This window comes from Mustela nivalis (genome assembly GCF_964662115.1).
Source record: "Mustela nivalis genome assembly, chromosome: 13".
NCBI lineage: Eukaryota > Metazoa > Chordata > Mammalia > Carnivora > Mustelidae > Mustela > Mustela nivalis.
This window is the reverse complement of record NC_139032.1, coordinates 87,529,434-87,552,913: the sequence shown is the minus strand read 5'-3', so window position 1 is coordinate 87,552,913 and position 23,480 is coordinate 87,529,434. Positions and strand designations below refer to the sequence as shown.

Here is a 23,480-nt window from a genome sequence, read left to right as displayed (position 1 = left end):
AGACCAGAGGGCTTCCTTTACAATAAGTTAGATCACGTGTCTCCTCTGTTCAGAGACCTCCGTGAGCTTCCGTCTTACAGGAAAAGTCAGAACCACTGTGGGCTCAAAGCCCTGAACGATCTGGAACACGCTCCCTCCCCATTTATCTGTCTGATGTCACCTCTTCTGTATTCTCCCCCGTGCTGTGGCCACAGCAGCCTGCTGTTCCTCAGAAACCCCCAAGTATGCTCCTACTGTGTTCCCTCTGCCTGGAGTATTCCTCCCACAGACATCTGCATGGCTCATTCCCTCGGCCTCCTTCAGGTGTGTCCTTGAATGAATGTTTCATTTTGCTCTTTTTTGAGAATTCAAGGGTCAGATATTTCTTAATCCATGCAGATCATCTTTCCTGGCACGTTCCCTTTCTCTTTCCAGACATCCTGCTCTGTTCTCATGCTGCGTCTCGAGTTTATCTTCTTGTGCAGGTTCAGCTCGTAGCTAAGTTAGCTGTGGTGTTGCTGCTTTTGATCTTTGCTATTTTTAGTCTAGCTTTTCTTTGCTCACACACTTGTTATCTCCACGTCTTCGTGTTTAGTTGCTGGCATGTCCTCCTTCAAAATTTTCATCTTGAGAAACGTTGATGGTATTTCATGACACGGCTCCCCAAACATTTACTGAACACCTACTTCCTTCCGTGCATGGTGTGCTCACCACGACCCACCGAGGAGAACCTTGAACTCAGGGAGGTGACAGCCTTGCCCAGGGCCACATAGTGAATGTGTCCATCTGGTTCCAAAGCCACGTGCTTTCCCTTAAGCCCCTCCCCCCGACCTTGTGCTTTTTATTTCTAAAACAAGCACCGTTTCTGGCAATGTTCGAATCCTTTCACTCACTCACTCACTCTCAAGGGACAGGCCATAGCAAAATAAATGAGAATCTATTTTTTAGAGTGTGCAAATGGGATGAGCATTTGGGGGAAAGTGAGGTAGGAAAGAATGCTAGAAAGTGCCGGAGGGGACGGGGCTGGCTCTTCCACCAAGAGGTTACATTTGAGCAAAGAGTTGAAAGAGGTGATTGAATAATTATTTGAGTGGGACAGAAGGACAGAAACCTCCCAGCTCTGTCAGCCCCTTCTCCAACAAACTGGATGTCCCCGCTGCCCCTTGATACAGTCTCAGAATCACGTGGTTACTGAAAAGGTCAAACTGGTTTATTTGTGTATGGTTAATTTCCGTTTATATCAAATGACCATGTTTTCATTAGAGCACATCAGTGAGTCACTGGCACACCTGGGCTTGTAGATCTGAACCTGCTTGCATATGTTTAACCGTAACGGGAACAGTGGTGTCTTACACAGGGCGGTTGGTTTTTCCTCTCACGTAAAAGATGTCTGCAGGCAAAGGGCTTAGCCCCGGCATGGACAGCTGGTCTGTAAGTTCTCAGGGGCTCAGGCTCCTCCTAGTTCACAGCTTTGGATGGTGTGACCTTCAAACTCTGCATGGCTTCTGGAGCGCCAACTATCACATCCAAATTCCAGAAAGCAGAATTCGGAGAAAGGCCCGTGCTATCCCTTTAAAGAGTCTTCCTAAAATTACACACCATCCTGGCTGCATCTCAGAGATCTCAGAGGTCAAAACTTAGGTGGCCACCTCCTGTTGCCCAGAAGGCTGGGGAATGAAGCCTTCAGGTAGGTGGCAGGGTGTGCAACTTAAAATCAGGGTTCCTATTCCTGAGAAGAAAAGACAGTTGGCTATTGGAAGACAGTTGGCAGTCTGTGGCCCATCTCCAGAGTAAGGGATAACTAAAATAGCTATATACCCTACCGACTGTGGGCTTACAGGAAGAATTGAGATCTTTCCATATGGTCTTCTGTAGTGTCCTTTTTTTTAAGTCAGTTGATCATTGATTTCAATTGTTACTACAAATCACATGTGCTTTTGTAATGCTTTATGTATGTATCTATCTGCCTGTCTGTCTATGACATTGTGGTTATGATTGCCTTACACATTTGTCTGTACCACAGACAAACCCTGAGAAGGTGTAGCACCCAGAGTTCCTAGCAGAGTGCTTGGACTCAGGGGCCTGTGGAGTAAGCATTCGGTTCGTTGAATTTTTTCAGCAAACATTTATTGCACACGGTTCTCGCCAGCACCATCTCCGTCTAGGGATACAACAGAGGAAAAACAGACGAGAGCTTGCATGTGGATGGGGGAGAGTCTAAGAACAAATGTATCCATAAGGGAAAATCCTACAATAAATACAATTTAATATGTTATATTATTATATATATTTATTTTTATATATTATATCATTATATATCTATTAAAATTAATATCCCTGAACCACGATGAACCAAAGAAGTGATAGGGATTACCTACTCTTTGATTTGATTTTGTGTATGCTAAACTACCTTAAGAACTCCTGGTGAGAACCAGACTTTTGTATTACTGTATTTTTCAAGGGAAGTGCCTAACAGTGGCTCTTTTTTCTCTGCTTTTAGCAGAGTCCTTCTTACTTAATATTTGTTTCTCCAGCTGCAGAAAAATGGCTGTTGAGAGTATCTTCCCATCCAGCTAGACTTGTAGCTTTACAAATAGTGCTTATTCTTTCTAATGATAAAACTATCGGGACGCCTGGGTGGCTCAGTCGGTTAAGCATCTGCCTTTGGCTTGGGTCGTGATCCCAGGGTCCTGGGATCGAGTCTCGCATCTGGCTCTCTGCTCAGCGGGGAGCCTGCTTCTCTCTCTGCCTCTGCCTGCCACCCTACCTGCTTGTGCTCTCTCTCTCTCTGACAAATAAATAAAATCTTTAAAAAACTACCATTAGAAAAACTCTGTTACCAATCAATGTAGATATAATTCTGTAGATAACTATAGAGATAAAGTTCTTTACGATAGCCTCTGTATGGGGCCATCATAATTCGTTGTGTAAAAAGTATTCGCACGTGTTTGAATGCATTTGTGTTTGATGGCTATAATTTCAGGATTCCCAACTGGTAATAGAAGCTTATAAGTCCGGGTTTGAGCCTCCCGGGGACATCGAATTTGAGGATTACACCCAGCCGATGAAACGCACTGTGTCGGATAACAGCCTCTCGAATTCCCGAGGAGAAGGCAAACCAGAGCTCAAGTTTGGTGGCAAATCCAAAGGAAAGCTATGGCCTTTCATCAAAAAAAATAAGGTACTGATGGTTGGACCCAGCGTGAAATGAATTTTATAAAGTGTGGCGATTGTCTCGGTTAGTCTTTAAAAAACAAAATCAAACAAAACTAAAGAATGTAAGCCTGTAGTTCACAGAATGCAAAAAAAGAGCTAGCGTGCTGTTTTATTTAAGAACCATGATTTCTCTTTGGTGGTGGTCCCTTTGCCATGGCCGTTTGTCTTATTTCGGATGCATTGCCACCTGACTCCTGCCATCCACACTAACACTGACCTCTACTGACCTCTTGGCCATCTCCCATCACGCCTTTCACCGCTAAGTCCACTAGCCGCCTGGTCCCCTCGGCTGGGAGAGGGGGTGCTGTGCGGGATTTCTCCTAACAGCTGATCAGCAGCTCTGATTCGAAATCGTGTCCATGGGTTAATAGCTTGGGTTTTGACTTCACATTAACATGTGCCTCCATGAACATTTTGCGTTTTCTTTCGGTAGCGCGGTCGTAGGCGCGGGACAGCGCTGACCTGGGCGTCCCGTGTGGTCCAGGCACCCTTACTACGCTCTCCCGAGAATAACCGCATATTTAATTTCCCAAAGACTGTCTTCTGTTTTGACAACTTTGGCATCTAAGGTCCTCTATGTTGTCCTATCCAGCTCTGGTGGTTTTAGGTGGTTTAGAGATCTTGACCCTTTTCTGGCCTTAACTGGTTGAGCGTAACTAACGTAGTTTTGCATGGGAGAGCCTGCATGAGCTTCTGGTCGCAGATTTCTTGCTCTTCTTCCGTCGCTTTACTGACTAAAACCTCCACTTTTCGTCATGTTCTACATGTTTTCTTTTGGACCATGGCCTAAATATGTAATCGTTTGTGTTTTACTTGCTTTGGATTTCAAATATGATTTGATGCTTATTTTGTTTTGTGTCTTATCTTCTTGTTTCTGATTTTACTCTCACTGCTCCATCTTACATGTAGCTTATGTCCCTTTTAACATCCCCCCATCAGCCTCCCCCTCCCCCCCCTGCCTCTGCCTCACCCTCTGCTGTTCCCAACGGCCCCCAGTCTCCCAAGCAGCAAAAGGAACCCCTCTCCCATCGCTTCAACGAGTTCATGGTCTCCAAACCCAAAATCCACTGCTTCAGGAGCCTAAAGCGTGGGGTAAGTTCTGCTCTGGAATCCTGTCTCTTGTGCGCTCTGGGCGCATGTGTCGTTCTGCATGACTTATTTTGTTTGTGAATGAATCCATTGTGTTTTCCCGTAACACGGAACAGTAAGGACCTGGGCTTCACCGTAGCTAGAAAGAAGAACCCCAGCGGGGGAGGAGAGAAGTAAGAAGGAAGCAGAGTGGATAGAAAGAAGAAGAGAAAGCGAGGCGGCTGGCCCAGAGTCCTCTGGGACTCGAGCACATTTCAGAAAGGCTTTCTCCACTTCCCTTTGAAAACATCTAAGTCATTAATGTTCTACCTTGATTTTACCCAAAAAGGAAGCTTAGATTCGGTTTCCAAAGCCAGCGACATCCGAGATGAGGAATTGGAAGTCACTGTAGATGCAGAAAACATTTGCTTGATGGTTGCTGAGAACAGCATGAGGGTCACAGAGCTGCTTCTGTCTGAGCTAAGCCTCAAGGTTCGAGGGGGAAATGTCCGAGGTTACGGTGGTTTCTTGAGCTGTGTTGGGGAACTGAGAAGATAGTGAGAAAATGTCTGTTGGCTGGAAGAGGCCTAAGGCCAGATTTATCGTTAGAGGTGGAGATAATAAGCAGCTGACATTTACTGAGCGCTGATGGGGGACCAGACTCTGTTCCGTGGTTGTCTTTGACTGCCCTGTGAGCCTGGGCACTATGACATCCTTATTTTACTGGTAAGAAAACCGAGGCCCCAAAAGATGAGGTTAGGAAGAGGTGAAGTCAGATAGCGTGCTCGTCGTCCGAGGTGCTGTGACGTCCACACTCGGGGAGCATCCGCTAGGACAGGGTTGACTTGGTAGTGGACATCCTCTCGACTCAAGCTTGCCCGTTCGGTTAGGAACACCTGTGCCAGACGCACAGGGTTTTGTGCAGCTGATCCAGGAACCAAAAGGAGTTGCCCGTTTGGTTGCGAGGACAAAAGTGGAATAAAGTCGTTTGGAGCCTCCCAAATAAACCGAACTGATCCGTGTAGCCAGAGCCATCCCCAGATCGAGGCATGGCGGTCAGAAGTAAATGGACACGTGGACCCAGTAAGGTCTTTTATCCCAATCTGTGGGGACTGCAAGGCAGTGGCTGTGGGACGTGTTCTCGTAGAAACATAATTTTTACTCTTCCCTTCCTTTGGGTAAAAAAGAGTATCAATGTATAATAGCTGGGACTAAAACGAGGGGTGGGACATATACTAAAATTGGAATGATACAGAGGAGATGAGCACAGATGACATGCAAATTCTCGAAGCATCCCGTATTTTTAAAATAAGTAAATAAGTAGAAAGAGGGACAGCCTCCCCCAATTCTGTAAAGGATACAGATAGTCGGCGAAATTATCTCGTCTTAAGGTTCCCCAGCATATCAGGTTAAGAATTAGCCATGTAATTTCCTCAAGATTTCAAGAGAGCCGTTGTTAGAAGGCAGGGCGTAGCTTCGGAAGTGGGTGATGGACCGCGTTGAGCTCTATAATGAGATCCCAGTTCCGGGCTCGATCAGGCTGGCTTTGAAAACTCCCCTGCCATCCCACTTACTCCTGGAAGAATGTCCAGCATCTGGCCAGGGTGTTTTTGCAACACTATAAAGTTTTATGTTAACTGTAAGTCAGTTAACCCATCTCTCGGCCACTTGCAAGACCTTTACCAAAGCACTCGTTTATTCTGTTTCTAACAAGTACCTCTGCATGGTCTTTTGGAATCTCACGATGAAGTATGCGGAATATTTGTGATTGTTTACTGTTCGTTTCTGTGTCTGTGTCATTCCCTCAACACCACCACAGTGTGTTGGTTGCAAATGGTTTTCTGAATCTGTATTTCATGATGTTCTCTAAATGTTTGGGGAAAGACCAAAGAATGTCAGTAATCAATAAGTGTATGAGAAAGACGGCTAGGAAAAATAGACCCCTTTAAAAAAGGGGTGGGATGAGGAATGGGTTATTATGATGATTTAGAGGAAAATCCCTCTTTTAAAAATTGTAAATGAGCAAAATGAATTTTATTGCCTACTCTTTAAATCTGTGCTCAACAAAAACTCGGTTAAAAAAAAATTTTTTTTTTCTCCCTGCTTTGTTTTCCCGAGAGTTAACACACACGTTCTAGAATGTTCTAGAAGAATTAGTGAATAAATAGAAACATATTTCTGCTTCCTTCATTTTGGGTCAGCCTGTTCCCAGGGAGGGTCAGGTTGGAGGTCCCTTCCTTCAGGAAGTAGAAGTGAACAAAAAAGAAAGAAAAAAAAAAAAGAAAAAGGAAATGCATCACAGAAGTAAAATTAGGAAGTTCAAAAATGAAAAATAAATCTGAAGTTTGGGGAAATAATAAATTTGATTTTAAAACAATCTCAACACAGAAGGTACATGGATTATGGGGCCTGTCATGAAAATAATACTGTCCTTCTGTTTCCTTTATGCCTCATTTAGAACTTTAAGACTGTTGTGCCAAAGATAGGAAAAGTGACCTAGAATAACAGATCTGTGATTTTAACACATCTATTAATTTATTGTGTTTTGCAGCTTTCAGATCCAGATTTCAGTTTTTGTTCCTATTATCCGAACGTGTGACCCCTATGCAGACATTTCTTAGCATAGCTGATTTTGTGTCTAAATAATGAACCAGGATAAAATTTTTTTGTTGTTGTGAATCACCGGCATCTGTAAGAAAATCTTGTTTCATTGAACATTTCTAAAGGATGCCACCGAGCTTTCCTAACCATTTCTTCATCTTTACCTAAGACAGGGAAAAATGAAACCAGACAGTGTGGTCTCTGCTTGCAATTTACAAATGTAATTTTGTTGTCTTAAATTAAGATTTCTCTTTCTGGTCTCGACAAGGGCCTTCTAATTCTAAAATATGGGCCCATTTCCCCCCATGTGTTAGATTTCATGGCACGGAAAAAAAATCCCATCGCAGTTGATCAAAAGGTTTGGAAAATCCTTACTGATTGTTTGTCAGATGTTACAATTTTATGGTCACTTTAATTTTATTCATTTTATCTTGTTCTCTTGCTGATTATTGGCAGACTCAGTCTTTCTGTTTTCACAAAGAACTCATGAAGAGGACGATAGGGAAACCCACGTATGCTTTTGAAGCTAGGGACTATGTTGTAAGTTGACCTGTGACGGCCAGGGCATTGAGTCATGGCTCAGGTACTAACCCCTCGGACAGCACCAAGACTGGGGACCCGGCAACGAAATTCTCCCCTGGGTGACCTGGACATGGGAAGAGCCAAGTTATTACTATAAAGTCAGCCCCAAGTTACTTCATCTGGAAAGCTCGGGTGGGAAAAAGGAACCAACTTCCCAAGAACAACCAGGCTTCCCCAAAACGGCAGTGGACGGAGCTTGGCTCTGCCCGCTCTTCGCCGATCGTGACTGCCGTCTGAGAAGATGTCCACGGGTGTGATTCTAGGGCAGAATCTCACCCATAACCACAGCCGCAGAGCGTGGTCCCAGGAGGACATTCTTACAGACGGCGGTCGTGTAGATCGTGCGAGGACACCCCCCCCCCCCGCCCCGTGTGAAAGAGATGGATCCGTAAGGGGGTCATGCCGTGAAGCTTGGGGAACCAAAACAATCATCGGGGCGTGGGTGAGGTCACAAAGCAGTCCCGTGACTTTCCACGGACCATAATTCAACCTTTACTTCTGTACTTATTTTCACTGTCCCCTTTCTTCGTACTTGAGGTTCGTACCTGTGGCCGTGCAGTAACACATGGACCCGCTGGCTCTGTGTCCCCTCATGTGTTATTGACATGTGTGGCTCCCAAGGCTCCATACTTGTTGCCTGAAACTGACCGCTTTCTAGTTCCTCGGATGTCTCGCGGTGCACCTAATGCAGTCTTTGCAAGTATTTTCTCAAAGGCTTCGGTTTCCCATGTTAAATGATCTAACTGGCTGGCTTACAGCTTAAGACGGAAAACCGGTGTCTGATCGTTATGAGGATACCACACCCCGTGATGGTGCTTCTTGTAGAGGGCCCATCACTGTCCACTTCAGAAAACCGCGTTTGGCTCAAAAATCCGGGATTTCCTATGGGTACTCAGATTTATTTTCGATCCTAATGACTCGTTTTTATTATGAAGTGGTAATCATTCCTGTGCTGTTAGTTTCGATGTTAGAATTCTTCTTTTGGAATGCTTAAGAAAGAACATATAATTGATATGCTCATGTAAGTAACGGAAGTAGCCGAAGAGAGAACAGGTAGTGTATGTACAGAGTTCAAGTGTCAGGTGTTCGAATTTGCCACGTTTAGACGATCCTGTGTGAGAAAACATTTGTAGGGGGTAACGTGCTTTGCCGGGGAGATATTTGCCAAGTTTTCCGCTGTGCACCCTGAGTGTTGTCTGTAAAGAACTCAAGATGTGATCAGCCGATCTGTGCTAAGGCTCACAGGAGGGGCCGCAGGGAGAGTCAGGAGCACGCCTGTACCTGCTGCCTCGTTCTCCCAAAAGTTTTGTCTTGCTGCCTCTTAAAGTCTTTTCCCCCATAGGGGCGATTTCTTTCAAAGCTTAATGCCTATTTGAAAAGAAGTGTCCATTTTTAGTTCATCTTAAGAATAAGATTTTTTAAACCTGGTTAAGGAATTTTTTTAACGCCCTGCACTCCCAATTTAAAATCAAAGGGCTCGTTCTTTGGTCCTTGGTCTCCAACATATTTTTGATCCTACTGCAGCTGCCTGAGCTTTTAGAATTGACAACAGCTAAGTTAAAACGCACCATGCTCTCAAAACACTGCTTCCCGGCCATAGAGTATATCTCACCTGTTAACGAAGAGCCAAATGTTTCTTTTTTTTTTTTTTTAATAATTTGGAGATGCCCTTTAATCTGTTTTGTGTCCAGTAATCACTCTACCTTTGCTAATCTCCAGGCCCAACAAAATTGTACCTGCTGCCTCCTGATAATGGTCAGGAAATGCAGAGCAAGGAGTGCCCCTCGGTAGTTGAGATAACTGGGTGTTTCCTAACAGTAACTCTCAGGGCAGCTACTCCCGTTAGCTCTCCAGGTGCTTTGTAACCCCTGTGGGTAGGGCTCAGAGTGCATGTGAGCCTCTGAACACACCTTCCACAGTGTGGGGGTTGGTAAGCAATGCAAGGGCATCGTCCTGCCTCCGGCCTGGTGCAGAAAGGCTTTCTGGATCCTGCAGATGGTTTCCTGGAGCAACTTCCAGCCCCCGGTTACCCGTTCACCCACTCAAGAGTTTGCCTTTGTGTCTTTGAGAAATGACAGTCTTCACGTTTATTAGAGTTCCTTAAGATAAATAAATACGTTACTTACTGCGGAAGTCACTGCTCTTCAGCTCCCCCCTGTGAGTAAAACTTTCCATGTGAAATGTGGTGAACAAAAGCCCGTGTGATTATTTTTGTCTTTTATTATCAGCATGTGTCACCAACTGCAAACTTATTTCAGCTTATAACCAGACCGATGTGACCCACACAGAACTGTGAACAGAACCTCTCCTTTTCTATCTTTATTTTTTTACTCTGGCAACGTGGCAGCAAAAGGAAGGTTTTGGCAGGGGCCAGACCCTCTTGTGAACGTTTGCACAGATCCACTGCAAGTCATTTTCACAAGCGACAGGTGAATTTATGTGTTATGTTAATACGGTGCAACTGACCGAATTCCTCTTCTTCTGATGTGTTCTCTCTCTCTCTCTCTTTTTTTCCCCTGTTACCTCTTCAATTTTTACATGAAGCTTTCTCTCAAGCTGGTAAGCACAATTATTCTATGCATGTCCCAAATCTAATCAGGTTTTTTGGGTGTATGTTTCTGTTGCGTATGCTTTAGTTGGTGTTTCTTCAGTAGAGCTGTGCAATCCAAAGGTCCAAAATCCACGAGGGGCGATCTTAATCTTTTCAAGTTGCTAAGAAAATTAACGCTTAACTCATGATTTGGTCTCCTTTCTTACTGGGGCCTTCAGAGGATGGCAGATATTAATAAACTTTATTTAAAATGTGACCAGAAATACACATATTTGATATTGGGGAGTTTATTTATGGATCATTTGGAGTAAAAGTAAATTTAACAGCTAAAGATGTTCTCCCTGGGAGCCACAGAAGCAGGTGAAAAGCACAGTGAGCCCGAAGGAGACGGGCAGGAATGGTGCCAGTCTCAAACTCAGTTCCAATGCAGCCTGGGAGAATTACAACCCATGGGATCTTTAAGTCGCTATATAAATATGTGGGTGCCTTCTGCATAGCTGATTTAAGAAATCACAAGATGACTTTATGGACAGTGAATTTAGTAAATTCTAAAATAATTTACTTAGTGTCTTGTGTTGTTCCTACCTAATCGCATAGCCCTAGTAAACAGACTAATCATTAAATTTATTAAAAGAAACTTTTTAACTCTGTAACCCCTAACTGTATGTCAGAGTTACATAGTATTCTAAGTTACATAGTATTCTAAACACCACAGCTGAGAATGTCTTAAAATTATGGACAATGATACACTGTAACAATTCACCCAGGAATAAGGTCAACTACTTTTTGCATTGCTGTTGATGATGCAGGATAAGAGTTTCTGGTGGTCCTTGTACATGGATACATATACATGTGGATTTCCAGAATTTTTTCAACCTGACTCAGTATTTGACAACTAGCCCAACCCCAGAGAAAACGAATATCTTGTTAAATGGAACATTTCTTAGACTATGAAATAAAATCCCCAGACGAGTCCTTAATTCAGGTCTCTACGAGAAGGAAAACACTCTAAATGTTTCAATGAACTGAGTTGGGCAGCAGCATGGATGTGAATTCAATTAAGTAGGAGTCTCTCAGGCGCTGGGGTTTCTTCCTTGCCCTGTCTGTATTTCTTCTTTTGCTGAAGCGCTGGAAGCAAAAGATAACAGTATTAATAAAATTGGGCAGTCTTTCTGCCTGAAATAGAAATCATTTGACCAAGCTGGTATGGAACTGTTGCTTTTTACCATTACTTGGAAGCCAGTAAAGAAGGGAAGTGTTGCCCAAAGATGCCTGAAGTGAAAAAGGTGTGAACTCCAAAGAAGCCGCTTACACTTCTTGTGCTTGTAGCTTGTGCTCCTGTGGGGAGAGGCTCAGAGCAAACGTTTGATTCCAGAAGTGTGTAAAACAAGGTCCTTCCAGAGCAGCAGCCACTTAAAATATCCCCACACACGTTGACCCATCTTGCAAAACCAGTGCCACCCATGGGGCCAGTCTGTTTCCAGACTGGACCACAACAAAGATTTCAGAAAGTCTACTCTGACTCAAAGCTGGAAATATAAATTCCTTCATTGCAAAACGAATCCTAGGTCAGAGTATTGCTTAAAGTCATCCAAGACTTAATGGCCTTTCAAGGTACTTCCAGACACCTAACACTGCTTCAGATCTAGAAGAAGCCGTGACCTCAGCCTCCAAGGGCAATGCAGTTTGTCTGAGGCACAGTTCATGAGATTAGTTTCTAAATAACAATACAGAAACATAGAATACCTATCGAAAGGGACCTAACTTATTCCTTTAGTTAGTTAGTTAGTTCTCGTAAGTAATTGAAGTTACAAATTTTTTGCTGTGTAAGGAATCTGTTTATAAGTCACAAGTGTTTATACACCCCTGCAAACCTTACACATGCTCACAGTCTACCCCTGAATCTCGTATGCTGGCCATCCATCACACAAGCCTATTCAAATGTTTGTTAATTAAAATCCAATAAAAATGTAGAATTCAGTTCCATGGTCGTCCTGGCCACATTTCAAAGGCTCAGTAGCCGTGTGTGGCCACCATATTCACGAGCGCAGAGATGAGAACTTTTCCATTCTTTGTAGGAAAAATTCTTTGGGACTCTTAGCCCGCAGTTCGGCTTAGTAACTATTAATGAATTCACATTGGCGCCCTCCTTGCCTTTCCTGGCTTCCGAAGCAGCACGCCTTTTGTTTTATGGCATTCCAGCCCTCAAAACAAAACAAAACAAAACAATCCCCTCAATTTTAGAAAACACGCTGATGTGATTTAAGTAACCTCGGCAGGAAGAGAAGGTGTTGTGCTTTTGGGCTCGGTGCTGGAGCTGAGCGAAGTGAAAAGCACACGATTCAGGTTGCACGTGTTCCAACCCGAGAATCGCCCGGGGCCGGAAACAAGCAGCCTGATTGATTTCGGTGCTGAAAGATGAGTTTGGGTCATTTTCGCTTTACAGGCAACTGACCTTGCTTGGCTTGCCATGACGGACTAGCCACTTGTGTTCTGGTTTCACTCCTCTCTCTCTCTCTCTCTCTAACACACGCGGGCACGCGCACACACACACGAGTCTAAACATCAGCCGGAAGGTGTGCGCGTGGCCTTGCGGTAAGCGCGGTTGCATCGCACCTCCCGGCACAGCAGCCCTGGTGCTCGGTCCCAAGCAGCCAGGGAGCCGGGGTCACCAGCACCATGTCAGCTGCTTTGGCCAATTCAGCTCGATTTTGGAATTACATTCCCCGGGTCCTCTCCTTTCCACCCCCGCGCCCCAGCTAGCCTGTTTCATTGGCTCTAAAGTAAAATCTCTTTTTAAATTCCTTGGCTTATCCCTGGCGATTGAATCCATTTCTCTTTGTTTATGAAAATCCCTTCATGGAATCAAAGGCAGTTGATCCCCCAACAGCTCTAGCCGAAGCTCCTGACTCGTAAGCACCTGGAAGAGTCTGGAAGCTCGCTGTTGGGGTTTTCTACTGAGACCGTACGCACCGAGGAAAGATCCTAATTGTTTCTGAAAGGGGTTCCAGATATCAAAACAGGCTCCTTCTGCTGGATTGGAAACAGCTGGCATGGCTTTCGGATGCTGGGGAGTTGGTGTGGAGGTCCGGGAGCCCGTTCTATGTGGATTTTCTGAGGTCAGCCTACAGATGTCAGAAAGGAGTGACCCGACTTTTAGAGGCAGCGGAGGGGAGTGTGCGGGGTGGGGGGGGGGATAGATGTTTTAGTGACCCTTCCCCCCACATACCTGAGGGACCAGACGTCCCATCTGTCCCTTGGTGGGGATGGAAACTTTGGGCCTCAGCCTGTGTGGGGAAGTGGGAAGAAAGACCCCGGGTAGGGAGTAAAGCGGAGCGTTCAACACAAGACCGTGGAAGGGGGGCACTTGTCCCTGTGTGGTAGGAAAGGAGCAGACACCTCAGATGTCCTTCATGCTCCAGCGCTGCCGCCAACACTGACGGGCAAGGGAAGGCTCTGCCTCAGAGTGTGGTCTTCCCCGAGTCTTGGGGGGGCCGGAATTTCTTCTGCCCCTCCCCGTCTGCAGCCTTGCTGCTTGCCTTGGCCGAGGTGGTTGGGCGAGCGGACCTGGACCCCGAGCCGGTGTGTGGGACTTCTCTGCAGTTTGCATGCATCGATCTTACGTCTCAGCTGGGTGTCCTGGGAAAGAGCTTCCCTCTTGGTCATGAAAACACACGCGGACCTCGGCACCCCCGGTGTCTGGGGGCTGCGTCATGCAGGCGTCCTGTGTCTGTCCTCAGGGATGAGCGCGGGCTCAAGCCTGTTTGTGTCCGCAGGGTGCGACGCCTGAGGATTTCAGCAACCTCCCGCCGGAGCAGAGAAGGAAGAAGCTGCAGCAGAAAGTCGATGAATTAAATAAAGAAATTCAGAAGGAGATGGATCAGAGGTAGCGTGGAGCGACGCGACTTATTACGAGATTCGGGTTTAGTGTGAAAGATGGGAAATCCCAGATTAGCTTCAAGAAGAGTGATGATTTCAGCGGTGCGGGGTTTTGTTGTTGTTTGTTTGTTTCTTTCACGGAGGGTCTACCGGATGGCTTCATTGCAGAGCGGGAGAATTCTTTTAACAAATAGGTTTTACTCTGAGTTTGGGGAACAAAATACATTTGGTTATCTGGTTTTTTTCTTCCTCTGTATTTCCATACTTCTTTTTTTTTTTTTCCAATTTTTATTTCTTTTTAAGTTTTAAATTTTATCTCCAGGACAGTTAACATCCAGTGCTCTGTGAGTTTCAGGTGGACGCTACGGTGACCCAGCATTTCGGTGCGCGACTCGGGGCTCATCGCGATAAGCGTCCCCTTCTTCCCATTCACCTGCTCTGCCCATCCCCCACCCTCTTTTCTTTTAATTACAAGTATGTACAAATGAGGAAGAGGAGCGTGGCGTGAGTCCCACCCCCCTCCCTTGCCCCACATTCTAGTTTTGGGTCTAAAATATCCTTGTCTTCCTATTTGAGGATAAGTGACAGTCAGCCTTCCCAGAGGTTCTCACGTCTCTGTACCTTGTTGTAGAGCCTACTGATAGTGTCTAGAAAACAAATCACGTTATGTCTTATTACACACACCACCAGCCGCCTGCGGGGTGATGTTTTCCCACTCTTGAGAAGCTCCTATGTCAGGATCCCACGGCTGGGGTTCCCCGTTTTCTGAGCCGTTCTGTGAGTTTGACCCCAGGATGTTGTATATGCAAAAAATAAGACGAAAAGAGTTGATAATCTCTTCATTTGCGCTTCCCTCCCCACATTTGTAGACCGTAGGTCTTTCCTGTCACTTAGGGGCTACTTGCTAGTGATCCTGATGGAAAAACCACTTTCTTTATTGTCTCTCACCTTATAAATTCTCACTGAGTGAATCCGGGAATCATTCATCTATTTGAGATTTTCTAAAAGATAACTTGAGGTTTTGTGGCCTGTAAACAGGCCAGAGAGGGATTCTACATAAATTTCATTGTGGCAAAGCTGGAGTTAAAATTTGGTAATGCGAAAAAGTAAAATAAAATAAATAAAATAAAATTTGGTCATGCAAAAAGCCAACAAACAAAATCGATTAGGCAGCAGTACAGTCTAGTGTGAAAGTGGTAGTTTTATTTATTTATTTTTTAAGGTTTTATTTATTTATTTGACAGAGATCACAAGTAGGCAGAGAGGCAGCAGAGACAGGGGGAAGCAGGCTCCCCGCTGAGCAGAGAGCCTGATGGGGCTCGATCCCAGGACCCTGAGATCCTGACCGGAGCTGAAGGCAGAGTCTTTAACCTACTGAGCCACCCAGGCGCCCCATGAAAGTGGTAGTTTTAGTACAAAAAAGTAGTTGTTTACTGCTGGTAGAACAACTTCTGAAAAATGGGTGGTTTTATGTATTTGTTTATTTATATTTTTAATGTTTTTTAAAGCAAGAGAGATCACGGGGTAGGTAGAGGGTCGGGGGCACAGGGGAGCAGAGGAAGAGAGAGAATCTCAAGCAGACTCCCCGCCAGCTCAGAGCCCTGATGTGGCTCCCACGACCCTGGGATCATGGCCTGAGCCGAAATCAAGTGGGACGCTCAACCAACTGAGCACCCCCCAGGCGCCCAAAATGGGTGGTTTTATGGACACTGTTACTGTGCATAACAAATAGCAGCACAGATAATTAACTTTGTTCTGTGTTAGAAATACACCTCATGAGGGATGCCTGGGTGGCTCAGTTGGTTGGACGACTGCCTTCGGCTCAGGTCATGATCCTGGAGTCCCGGGATCGAGTCCCGCATCGGGCTCCCAGCTCCACGGGGAGTCTGCTTCTCTCTCTGACCTTCTCCTCGCTCATGCTCTCTCTCACTGTCTCTCTCTCAAGTAAATAAATAAAATCTTTAAAAAAAAAAAAAAAGGAAATATACCTCAGGAGATGAAAGTTTTCTTTATCCTTTTTATTACACGCAGAACCAAATATAAAAAGGGTCCTGCATGTATCAACCCGTTACACCTCGGCCTGTGGAATAACTGAGCAGTTATATTCCGTACTGGAGTGAGAAGTTCTGACTCAGGTATTTGAAATGACATTGTAGAAGGTCATGGACACTGTTGTCCAAGAATTAGGTAGAAAACTTTCTCTGCCACTTGGGTTGTGGCCGTAGAAGCTGGTTAACCTTTTAACGCTCACAGCGGCCTTGCTGGTAAGAAGGCCAGTGCCAGGGGCGCTGGGTGGCTCAGTGGGTTAAGCCTCTGCCTTTGGCTCAGGTCATGATCTCAGGTCCTGGGATCGAGCCCCGTTCTAGCTCAGCAGGGAGCCGGCTTCCCCTTCTCTCTCTGCCTGCCTCTCTGCCTACTTGTGATCTCTCTCTCTCTCTCTCTGTCAAGTAAATAAATAAAATCTTACACAAAAAAAAAAAAGTCCAGTGCCATTTAACGGTTTACTAGATGACTATTTATTGAGCATTTACTGTGTGCAAGGAAATATCCTAGACCCTGGGAATAAAACGATGAACAAAACACATGAAAACATCTGCTCTCACACAACTTACGTCTTGTCCAAGAGGAACAAGGCAGGAGTCATCAAAGCACGAAGCATGAGGGTAGATTTAAAATACCCTGGGGTTCAGGGGCACCTGACTGATTCAGAGGAGTGTGTGACTCTTGATCTTGGGGTCGTGGGTTCAAGCCCCATGTGGGGTGTAGAGATTACTTAAATAAATAAAACTTTAAAAAAAAACTTTTAATACCCTGGGTTCAAACCTGGTTCCACCTATTTCTTTCTTTCTTTTTTTTTTTTTTTAAGATTTTATTTATTTATTTGACAGACAGAGATCACAAGTAGGCAGGGTGGGGTGGGAAACAGGCTCCCTGATGAGCAGAGAGCCCGATGCAGTACTCGATCCCAGGACCCTGAGATCATGACCTGAGCCTAAGGCAGAGGCTTTAACCCACTGAGCCACCCAGGCGCCCCTGGACAAGCTTCTTAACCTCTTCTTTTTTTTTTTTTTTTTAAGGTTTTATTTATTTATTTGATAGACAGAGATGACAAGTAGGCAGAGAGGCAGGCAGAGAGACAGGAGGAAGCAGGCTCTCCACGGAGCAGAGAGCCCGATGCGGGGCTCGATCCCAGGACCCTGGGATCATGACCTGAGCCGAAGGCAGAGGCTTTAACCCACTGAGCCACCCAGGCACCCCTTCTTAACCTCTTCTTGATCTTAACCTCTTAGCCTTACCTCTGTTTCCTCATCTTGAAAAGGAAGTTAATAGGATTAAATGTGTCGGTATATGGAAGGTACTTGGACCAATGCCTGGCACATAGAATCTGTAAAATAAAATGAGTATGTTCAGTGTCAACAGACTACACATCCCAATTAGATTTTCAGACTAGACAAAGCTACAACAACCCCAAATCCACAGCCTATAAAAGGCACAGCTAACTCATAAGGTTTTTAAAAAAAAAAAAAGCAAAACAAAACAAAACAAAAAAAACAACCCAACATACAGGTATAGAAAGGTTGAAAAAAAGAGAATGGAAAAAGGTACTGCTTGACCAGTGCCAGCCAGAAGATGACTGACTTTCAGGCCAAAAAAAAACCTCAAACTATTCAGCTTAGGAAGGTCAACTTCATAACATTAAATTGAATTAAAACATTAAATGTTTCAAGGAACAAACAGTTCAGTTTAAAGCTGTAGGACTGTACAATCTTAAAACATAGAAAAGGTTATACTGTTAACCCTTTGACATGAGTATGTACAAGAAATACAAACATGTCGTTGGAAGATTTTCTTTTTTTAAAGATTTTTTCTTTATTTATCTGACAGAGATCACAAGTAGGCAGAGAGGCAGGCAGAGAGAGAGGAGGAAGCAGGCTCCCTGCAGAGCAGAGAGCCCGATGCAGTACTCGATCCCAGGACCCTGAGATCATGACCCGAGCCGAAGGCAGAGGCTTAACCCACTGAGCCACCCAGGTGCCCCGTTGGAAGAGATTTTTAATGCAGTTCTCTGAGTGACTGGTAGAACAGATTAACAGATTCAGGATAGAATTTTTTTTTTATTTTAAATCTTTTTATTAACATATAATGTATTATTTGCCCTAGGGGTACAGGTCTGTGAATTGCCAGGTTTACACACTTCACAGCACCCACCATAGCACATACCCTCTCTAATGTCCATAACCCCACCACCCTCTCCTGACCCACCCTGGCAACCCTCAGTTTGTTTTGTGAGATTAAATCTCTTATGGTTTGTCTCCCTCCTGATCCCATCTTGTTTCATTTTTTCCTTCCCTACCCCCCAAACCTCACATGTTGCCTCTCAAATTCATCATACCAGAGAGATTATATGATAATTTTCTTTCTCTGATTGACTTATTTCAGTCAGCATAATACCCTGTCGTTCCATCCATGGTGTTACAAATGGCAAGATTTCATTTCTTTTGATGGTGTTACAAATGGCAAGATTTCATTTCTTTTGATGGCTGCATAGTATTCCATTGTATATATAGACCCCATCTTCTTTATCCATTCATCTGTCGGTGGACATCTAGGTTCTTTCCATAATTTGGCTATTGTGGACATTGCTGCTATAAACATTTGGGTGCATGTGCCCCCTCGAATCACTACATTTGTATCTTTTGGGTAAATACCCAGTAGTGCGATTGCTGGGTCATAGGGTAGCTCTATTTTCAACTCTTTTGAGGAACCTCCATGCTGTTTTCCAGAGTAGCTGCACCAACTTGCATTCCCACCAACAATGAAGAGGGTTCCCCTTTCTCTACATCCTTGCCAGCATCTGTCGCTTCCAGGACAGAATACTTAAATAATATAATTGACAAAATTGACCTCAGACATGTCTATCCAATAATTTCATGGTGCACATTCTTTTCAAGCACACATAGAACATTTCTAACAACCTGAGCATATCCTGTTTTCACAAAGCAGATCTCAACAAACATCCAAGGCTGGACACCATTCAAGGTGTGTTCTCTGAAGCCTGCAGTGAAGTTGGGTACCAATAACAAACATTGAGAAACTGAGAAATGTAGCTCTAGATAACTCAGAGACTAAAGAAGAAACCATGAGACACATTGGAAACATAGACCTGTACCCCTGAAACAAATAATACATTATATGTTTAAAAGAAGAAAAAAAGAAAAAGAAATACACTGAAAGCGCGATTAAAAAAAAAAAAGACATTGGGAAATATCGGAGCAGAGCTGAACCTGAACCCATATTCCACGCACCACTGGGCTGTCACTGAGGCAGCACTCACAGAGGGAACTTTATAGCTTTCCATATGTATTAAAAACAAAAAACACTAAGCATCAGTGAGCTGAGTGTCTATCACAGGAAGTTAGAAAAAGCACAGCAGATTGAACCCAAGAAAACAGAAGCAAGAAGAGTGTAAATTAATGACACAGAAAAACATACACACTCAACAAAAAGGATCAGCAAATCCAAAAGTTGGTTCCTTGAAAAGACGAATAAAGTTAAACATCTATGGAGACCTATGAGGAGAGACAGGAGTTGGAGAATGAGAGGTAATGAATCTCGACAAGTCTTTGGAAACGTTTTGCTGAGAGATGGGGCAGTAGCTGGAGGTGTAGCCATAAGGTCAAGAAAGGAATTTGGTGGGGCGCCTGGGGGGCTCAGTGGGTTAAAACGTCTGCCTTCTGCTCAGGTCATGATCTCAGGGTCCTGGGATGGAGCCCCGCATCGGGTTCTCTGCTCAGCGGGGAGCCTGCTTCCTCCTCTCTTTCTCTGCCTGCCTCTCTGCCTACTTGTGATCTTGTCAAATAAATAAATAAATAAATTTTTTAAAAAAAGGAAGGAAGGAATTTGGTAAAGGCGGACATTACAGTTTGTTTGTTGTAAGAGCATTTATTCAACTCAGATACTTACTGAGCATCTGCTGTGTGCCCCGTAGTGCCCCACCCCGGGGAGATACCAAGTTAACAAAAGAGCTTGAGCCCATAAGAGCTTCCTTCCAGAGCTTCCATTGAAGTAGGAAGAGACCGAGGATGAACAGTAATAAGCGTAATAACAAACGTATGGAGTTGGAAAGTGACTCACGTGGTGGGAAAGAAGGAAGGGGAGCGGAGTCAGGGGGCAGGGAGTGCAGGGGGAGGGAGGGCTGCAGGGGAAGCGGAGGGGGCGTGGGCGGGCTGGGCTGGGCTGGGCGGGCTCAGATGCAAGGGGGTGGGCCCAGGCCCGATGGGGACTTTGGGAAATTTTCCTCCTGTTATTTCTGTAGTTTCAGTTAAACTATTTCCCATGACTCTAACTGGGTTTGCTTCATTGGTCCTATGTTGTATAACAGGTGCCTTTTACTGAAGCTCATTAAAGTTGGCCCCTTACCACCTGCAGAGTCATTTGCTCTAAACTTTGAACATCTCCGAACCCTACCGAACCCTAGGGAGCCAGAATTCAAAATTAATAGAGCCTTTTGGTCCCAGAGATAGCCCCAGGCATGGCGGCCACACGCCTGGAGGGATTATCCGTTCAGGCCGCTGCGGGCCGCTGCCCTCTGGGTTCAGGAAGGGCGTGGGGCCTGGCGATGGGTCGCCTTGAGGCTCTGATGGGTCGCCTTGAGGCTCGGTTGCCCGCCTGTCATGGACACCAACTGTGGGTTTGGCTTCTTAATAGTTAAAAGAGTGTGTCATAAAATTTCCCAAGCAGTTAATTGTGCTCCTGCACGAGGGGAACGCCTGGGAGCCCGTGGGACCCGAGTGCCCCTGGAGCTCTGTTTCCGTCGTTGGGGGCGAAGGCAGGGACGTGACTGATTTGTTTCTCAATCTCAGAGGGCAGTGGGAGGTACCAGATACCATTCAGAAAAGGCAACCGAAGTTCTAATACCCGTCTCTGGATTATACAGACCTCGGGAGCAGAATTCTCACGGAGTTTTAGGATGAAAGCAGCTCCAAGGACTCCCCTCCAACCCGCGCCGTGACGCCATCATCCCGTGTGCCGGCTCGTGCGGCGTGCGGCGTGGTAGGAGAAGACACTTGGTGGATGACCTTGACCTTTACTGTGTCCTGCTCCCTCTTTCTTTCCAGAGATGCCATCACAAAAATGAAAGATGTTTACCTAAAGAATCCTCAGATGGGAGACCCCGCCAGTCTGGATCACAAGTTAACCGAAGTGAGCCAAAATATAGAAAAACTGCGACTAGAAGCCCAGAAATTTGAGGTATGAAAACGCTGTGCGTGAAAAGCCCTGTTGGAAGAAAAAGAAACCGAGGAAATGCTGGGGGTCGTGCTGGGTTCATGCCGTAGCACACCAGCGATTCGTCACACCCCCTGCTGTTCTGCCCCTGGGCACGCTTTCGGCCCAGGACTCCCCCAAACCCGGCACTGATCAATGTATTTGTACGCCTTGTCCTTTGTGCTTGGCTTGGTCGGTCCTGTTCCAACCCCTGCCGATGAAGGGGACAGCTGTGTGTGGGCCGTCGTGAATCCAGAAGTTAAAAAAAATCAAGTCAGATACATTATGGTTCTTCCAAAGAACCCATTATCAAAAGGTTACAAAGGTGACAACCGCTGAGAGACACCAGTTAGAAATGAGTAGGAAAGATAAATACTACAGTTTTTTTTTTTAATTTAAAGATTTTATTTATTTGAGAGAGAGAGAGATCACAAGCAGACAGAGAGGCAGAGTGAGAGAGAGAGGAGGAAGCAGGCTCCCTGCGGAGCAGAGAGCCCGACTCCTGTCTTGATCCCAGGACCCTGGGATCATGACCTGAGCCGAAGGCAGAGGCTTTAGCCCACTGAGCCACCCAGGCGCCCAAATACTATAGTTTTTAAGGAGGGGGAGAGAGCACTCAAGAGCGATGGGCAGAAAGCTGCTTTTACCCACAAATTTCGAGGCTACAGAACATTGAAAAATAGAGCAGTGACTGATTGTGCCAGTCGGAATCGGTTGCTTCTAGCAACGAAGGGTCAGATATGGCCTTTTAAGACTCTTCCCAGCATCCGCCAATTAGTTAGAGGGTTTAGAACCTCGAAACGTCCTTTCCTGGTCATTTTTCTCCTCTGGCCTTTTCTTTCGACACAATTTTAAATGTTGCCCAAGATAAGTTTATCTTTTATCTTAATTTGATTTCTTGGAAACGCATTTCTTTACCCTTAAAAAGAGTGACTCACTCCTCAAAACAAAAGGTGCACATAGCTTTCACACTGAGTCTCTGCTCCGGTGGGACAGGAGCCCCTTCTCCAGCGGGAGCTCACGGTCACAGAATTTTGGAGCCAGAAGGAACCAGAAGCGACTTACCTGATCTCACACAGCTGTTTTTAAAAGCCCAAGAGTAGCGGGGCACCTGCGTGGCTCAGTCATTAAGCTCCCAATGCTTGATCTCAGCTCAGGTCTTGATCTCACGGTTGGGAATTCAGGCTCTGCACTGAGCTCCACACTGAGCATGGAGCCTATCAAAAAAAAAAAAAAAGCCCAAGATTGTAACACAGTCCAGGGTTCTTTCTGCCACACTGTGACAGTGGCCTACGCCCGCTTGCTTCTACTTCTCCAGCGTGAGATGCACTGGGAGCCGTTGCGTGTGGGCACTTGGTATAGCTGCATGCAGAGACACAGGGACCCCCCCCAAGCGTGTGGCCCTTCTTGATCAGCCTCAGGGACCATCGAGCCCCCTGAATCTGGGGACTCTCGGGTCGGACCCTCAGCTGAGCTGTCTCTGGTGGCTTCTGCTTGCAGGCCTGGCTGGCGGAGGTGGAGGGCAGGCTGCCGGCCCGCAGCGAGCAGGCCCGCCGGCAGAGTGGAATGTTCGACGCCCAGAACCCGGCCACGGTCAACAGCTGCGCCCAGGACCGCGAGAGGTACAGTATCTGTGCCGCGTCTGCCGTCCGGCGGGGGCAGATTTGCTTTGTGTCCATGCTGCAGTTCTGGAGTCTAGAAACGAGCAGAGGCACTTGCTCCGTATACCAAGGAGCCCGAGATGCCAGACCTGCCCTTTCCCCGCGGCGTGGGTCCCTCGGCCGCATGGGGTGGCAATGGAGCATGCAGGGCGACCCGAGATGGCCTTGGTGGCAGCGGTCGGGGGGGCAGGGGGCGAGCACTTCACTGGGCAGTCGCTATAGTTGCTGCGTCGTTTCCTCTCTTGAGCAGCCCGGATGGCAGTTACACGGAGGAGCAGAGTCAGGAGGGTGAGGGGAAGGTGCTGGCCACGGACTTCGACGACGAGTTTGACGAGGAAGAGCCCCTGCCCGCCATCGGGACCTGCAAAGCCCTCTACACATTCGAAGGTGACCCGCGTCCGCCTGGTTCCCCTGTTGTGCACGCTGTCCCGTCTGCTGTGACTAGACCTTCTTCCGAAGCCTTCCGGATCTTTCTCGGTTGTTTTACCCTGTGTTCCGCTCACCGTCATCATCATCAGTATTTGGTTCAAGGCTGCATGTTTTGCCCGTTGGTCCACCCGATGGAACAGCGTTCATGCAGCTTACTTGCAGCAGATAGTGTGGAATACTGATGATTTTTTTTAAAAGATTTTATTTATTTGACAGAGAGAGAGATCACAAGTAGGCAGACAGGCAGG

At 45.9% G+C, this 23,480-nt stretch overlaps 1 protein-coding gene across 24 annotated transcripts in view; it reads left to right on the top strand.

Annotated features, from left to right (window-relative positions):
* Positions 1-23,480, top strand: part of FNBP1 (formin binding protein 1) — a 144,325-nt gene that overhangs the window by 112,609 nt on the left and 8,236 nt on the right. For 2 of the 24 annotated variants that reach the window (XM_082696012.1, XM_082696005.1), the window contains exons 9-16: positions 2,963-3,160; positions 4,105-4,287; positions 7,321-7,404; positions 9,991-10,005; positions 13,774-13,883; positions 20,995-21,127; positions 22,643-22,764; positions 23,054-23,190. In XM_082696012.1, the coding sequence (XP_082552138.1) occupies positions 2,963-3,160; positions 4,105-4,287; positions 7,321-7,404; positions 9,991-10,005; positions 13,774-13,883; positions 20,995-21,127; positions 22,643-22,764; positions 23,054-23,190 (982 nt within the window). Of the gene's footprint in view, positions 1-2,962; positions 3,161-4,104; positions 4,288-7,320; positions 7,405-9,990; positions 10,006-13,773; positions 13,884-20,994; positions 21,128-22,642; positions 22,765-23,050; positions 23,191-23,480 lie in introns of all 24 variants that reach the window. The other 22 variants (XM_082696011.1, XM_082695994.1, XM_082695997.1 and 19 more) reach the window with 15 other exon arrangements.